The following is a 5022-nucleotide window of genomic DNA, read 5'->3' as shown; positions in this document are numbered from 1 at the left end:
TCCTTAGTGGATTGTGGGTGTACTTGGTTTTTTAGCTGTCAAAAGATATCCTATGATCCTACAGACTTTCTCAAAATTTGTAACGAATGAATATTTGTTATCTGGATAGAAGGTTGCTGGTTTATATATAGGCAAAATGAATTCAAAGATATGGTAATGAATATCTTCGAGTTTATCAGTAACTTGTTCATCAATTTAGTGATTTAATTACTTACTGAACAATATTTATGATGATAATTTTTGATAGTAGTGTTTTGTGTACAAAGAGTTTTAAACAATGCCTGGCACCAGTAGCGACGTCCTTTGAGCCCCTAATATGGGGTGGGGGGTCCTTATCCTCCTCTCCCCTAACTATTGAATAATAATAATAACTAGTAAAGTATTGTTTAATAATAAGCAATTCGGATAATTTAAATCAATCGGGATCTAAATTTCCGAGAAACATATATATATATATATATATATTTTTTAAAGTATGGTATCCTTTCAGTTGATTAACACGTTACCCAGCACACATCAGAGAGAAATGTTGCATATAGAGAGAGGTGTTGCACACCCTAAGTTTTGATAAGGTACTTTCGGATTGCAGCGAAGATGGAAACCAAGTTAAGCAAACCTTACACGGAAGTCTCCCCAAGTTTATTGAGAAAAATCTTCTTACTTCAAGGTTCAGTCAGACCCTTCACCAAATGACCACTCATAGAATGGAAGCAAACAGAATGTTCATTACTCCACGACATAGAACAATTATCTAGCAAGGTCAATATATAAACCCAGATGGCATAATTTTCACTTTTTATTAGAAATCGAAATTCACAATTCATATTTCTCCCCAAAAAAAAAAAAAAAAAAATTCACAATTCATACATAGCAATACACAACTGATTCAAATTGCTTCCATTATCAGCAAAATGGGCAAATAACAGAAAACAAGAAACAGATATGCAACTGAACAAAATCCCACTCGATTAACTATTTACCAACTTACAGAGTAGAGTGGTTTACAACATTTTGACATTCTGCCATACAGAGATATTCCAAAACATATACAAGTAAACATGAATTTCTCAGCTATCAGCAGCTCTGAAAATAGTTAGCAAAGATAGAAAGAGGTTGATGATATCCAAATACAAGGAGACAGCAGCCCAGATGTACTCATCATAGGAATAGCGTTTGATCAAGTTGTCTGTGTCATAAACAATGTACCCGCAGAATATGATCGATGCCAAGCACCCGTAGATCATCACAGATAGCTTACCCAGCGGAAACAGAATCTGCAGCCAGATATATGAATATCAACCCACAAAACCAAATGCAACAAATACTTTCACTTCCACTTACAAATAGCAAATGGTGTCTTAAATATACAGGTAACTAATGCCGGATAATCCACATACCTGAATCATTGCAAAGACCATAAGAACAAGCACAGCACCGAACAAAAAGGGTCCAAGGAAGTTGAAATCATGGCCTCTCCTTGCTGCCCAGAATGTGTATAGAGTGAGACTCACAACGACCACAGTTGTTAGAATGACGGATTCCAATATAACCTTCCCTGTTTGTGGTTAAAAATCAAAGATCTCACAAGATTAGACAAATTAAATATTATGTAAATCAACTATCAACTAGACAGTAGACACCAGTCTTGCTAGGTAGAAACCACATGCAATATGTGCTTACTATTTTATTTATATTCAAAGCATAATTGTTAAAAATGATTAAAAATAAATACACATAATTATAAAAAGGGTACTGAGCATCAGACAATTAAGGGACAGGCAGAATGGTTTATTAGTTCAACTATTGAGTCATTGCTCGTTGAATAATAATCAGGCTGTATTTTTATAGCAAACAAATAATTCTTTGTTGTTTAGTAGGGTTTTGCAAATATGGCACTTCTTTCCCATCGAATCAAAACTTAATACAGTTCAACAATTTGAGCATTGATGATTCAAAAATGCCAAAGCCAAATTCAGCACAATGGTTTGATGACTTGACAATTGGAACAATACAGATTTCGTAACCATAATTTAAAGAGATAAGAAATGAGATAAGAGGTGAGATAGCATTAGTCTCCATCTAGTCTAGTCTGCTAAATTTTTAGCAGGAATTAAAAGGCTCTAAGAGCTTTGCATTGGACTAAATAGAAGTCTTACCCAATGCACAAAGGCTCCTGCTTCTGCAAGGTTTTAAATCAGATCAAATGAGTTCCTAAAATTGATTTTTTTTTTTCGTCCAAAAAAAAAAGCTTTGCCACTAATTACCCATTTTAGAATAATACTTCTAGAGCCATGAACTACATACCACATAATAAAAATTGAATCATTAAATCTGTGGTTGTAATGGCCCAATGTATGTGCTTACATGTCAAATAATAGGATTCACCATATTGCTCATTATCAAGATATTTGATAATTTACTTTAAATAAACTCTACTACCAAAATATCAAGTAGTTTATTAATTGTTAATATAGTTTACTCTAAAAAAACATATTATTAATATTGGTACGTTATACACACATCCAACAACCCAATAGGTTTTGAACTAGCGACCTCACCCTTCACCTAGACCTAGAACTTATAAGAGGAGGAGATGCCGATTGAACAAGAGCTCGTAAAACTCAACTACCCTATGTTTCAAAAAATATAAAATGCCACTCCACTCCAACTAAAATTCTATTAACAAAAGTTTAAAGATTTTTTTTAATAATTTAAAAAATTGATTATTTACTTAATTGTTTCGATCATCTATCATAATTTCATGTTTTAATATAATAACAATTACATCTTACACATTGTGCTGACGCCAAATTACTCAACACCATATGTGTCATCCATCAAGAATGCAATAAACCCCACTCAAAATAGTCCCTACATTACTGCATACAATTATATCATTTCCAATTCTTTAACTTTCACCCTAATACCAAAATTAAGAAGATCCTAAACTTAAAATTAGGGTTTCAAATTCAATTCACAAAAAAAAAAAAAAAAAAATCCCAATTACTTACCACTGGTAAATGCACAAGTCAATCCAACCGCAAAGGCAAGCGAGACGGTAAAAACCCCAAGTAATACGTAATTCACCGGGTGCTTCTGGTGGTAATAAAACAAGGGACATAACACTAACACCAACCAAAAAAAAAAAAAAAATCATAGTAAAAAATCAAAAGTACTTCCAAAGAAAAGATTGAAAAACAGAACAACTGAAAAAGTAACAGTAAAACATACCGATGAAGGGAGTGATGATGAGTACGATGTAGAGAGCGAGGCCGGCCCCACTGCTGACGAAGAAGAGAGCGATCGGAGGGACAGAAACGACTGTTGCGGCAACGGCTATTGTGACTAACAATTGGACGGTTAAGATCGAATAGATCTTGCGAATGAAGGCCCACCGGAGCTCTGGGCTTTCAAGCATCATTGGGTATAGAGGCCTCGCTCCGGCCTCCACGTCACTCTTCTGAAATGGCCTGGTCCACATGTTTTATTTTCTCAAGAAACAAGAATTTTAGTTAGATTTGTATGGATTTTCTCAGGAAAGTGAGGGAATTTGAATTTTTTTGGGGGGTTTGAATAAGGGAGTTTGGTTAATAAAAATGGCGTTTCGAATTTTTTGGAGGGTTAGAGAAAGTTCGTGACGAGTCGGGACTACACGTGTGGTTTTTATATGGCAATTGGAGGAGGGAGTGACACGTGTACTCTGATTTCCGGATGAGAGTTTACTGTTGAGAGATTTTGAGAAGTGGAAGAAACCGAAATGTTCTAGACTTCGTAGAGAAGGAAACGCAAGCTATTGCTTAACTTGGTTAACAAACTTTTACTTATTTAGATTAAACAAAAAAAAGCTTTTATTTGAAGCTTGGTGCAATGTAAATCTATTTACAGTATGACTTATGCATTAAGTACTATGAAACTTTGTTAAGAAATTAGTTTCCATGGCTGGTTATGGTTATAAATTAAAGATAATATTTTATAGGCTAATATTATGTATACCATAATTTTATCACGAATAAACTGACGATCTTGTTAACACTTAATTGTTCGGGGGTAAGTTCGATCGTTGAGCACTTGGTATATATTCTGAGAGAACGAGAATATAGGAGAGATATTAGAGAATAGCATATTCTTTTGAAGATTGGACTCTTTCCAGCCAAAATGCTTTGGACTGTTCAACTTTCCAGCAAAAAAAAACAAATTGGTTTCTTTAATGCCTTTTTGGCCCCTCGTTAATTATTATAAAATACTAGTATTTATTCCCATGCAATACACAGTTTAATTAAAAACTTATATGTAAATAAATCATAATTAATGAACCATAGGAATAAAACCACATTAATTTATAAATATAATTGAGTCACTTTATGACTTCGTAACTTTTTTTTTTAGAAACTTCATGACTCCATAACTTGTAATGATCAAATAAGTAAAATATACCCCAAAAAATGGAGGAAAAAAAATTGCAATATGACATATCCAATATAAAAAAAAAAAAAAAAAAAATTTTAAATGAAAAATATATCGCCTTTATGCTCCACATGTTTGGCTTCATAGAACCCTTTACGAATGTTTTGGCAAAATTAAATATTTATAAATATCAATAAAATAAATGAGGAGCAAAATGAATTAAAAAAAATACCTAAACCCTATATATATATATACTCCCGTGCGGCTTAATTCACAAAGCATGAATTGCATGAATTGCATGAAATAAACTAAAATACCTAAAAAAGAAGAAGAATGAAGATATCAAAATAGAAATAACTTCTTATAAACAAATTTGAAAGTTAAGCCAGTATTTCAAACTACATGAAATTTATTATATGCACAAAACCTAATCAATATGACAATAATTCTGGTTGTTATTGATTAGAATTTTTATTTTATTAGGAGTTATTATGAAACACCATACCTTTATGTTTAGCATAAATCTACCTAAATTTTCTAAAAAGAAATGGCAATGCACTAAGACATGCAAATCTAAATATTAGAAACTAAAACAAAGTGATTTTTGTATGATGAAAA

The 5022-nt window shown here is 32.6% G+C and overlaps 1 protein-coding gene across 1 annotated transcript; it reads right to left on the bottom strand.

The window, feature by feature from the left end:
* Positions 1-882: 882 nt before the first annotated feature.
* Positions 883-4038, bottom strand: LOC115969865 (protein LIFEGUARD 2-like). Its single transcript, XM_031089501.1, has 4 exons — positions 3232-4038; positions 3012-3125; positions 1398-1555; positions 883-1274 (listed from the first exon to the last, which is right to left on the bottom strand). The coding sequence occupies exons 1-4, from the start codon at positions 3479-3481 to the stop codon at positions 1068-1070; spliced, it is 729 nt and encodes a 242-aa protein (XP_030945361.1). The 5' UTR covers positions 3482-4038; the 3' UTR covers positions 883-1067.
* Positions 4039-5022: the final 984 nt, after the last annotated feature.

Source organism: Quercus lobata, chromosome 12 (assembly GCF_001633185.2).
Source record: "Quercus lobata isolate SW786 chromosome 12, ValleyOak3.0 Primary Assembly, whole genome shotgun sequence".
Lineage (NCBI taxonomy): Eukaryota > Viridiplantae > Streptophyta > Magnoliopsida > Fagales > Fagaceae > Quercus > Quercus lobata.
This window is presented reverse-complemented; position numbering and strand designations above follow the sequence as displayed.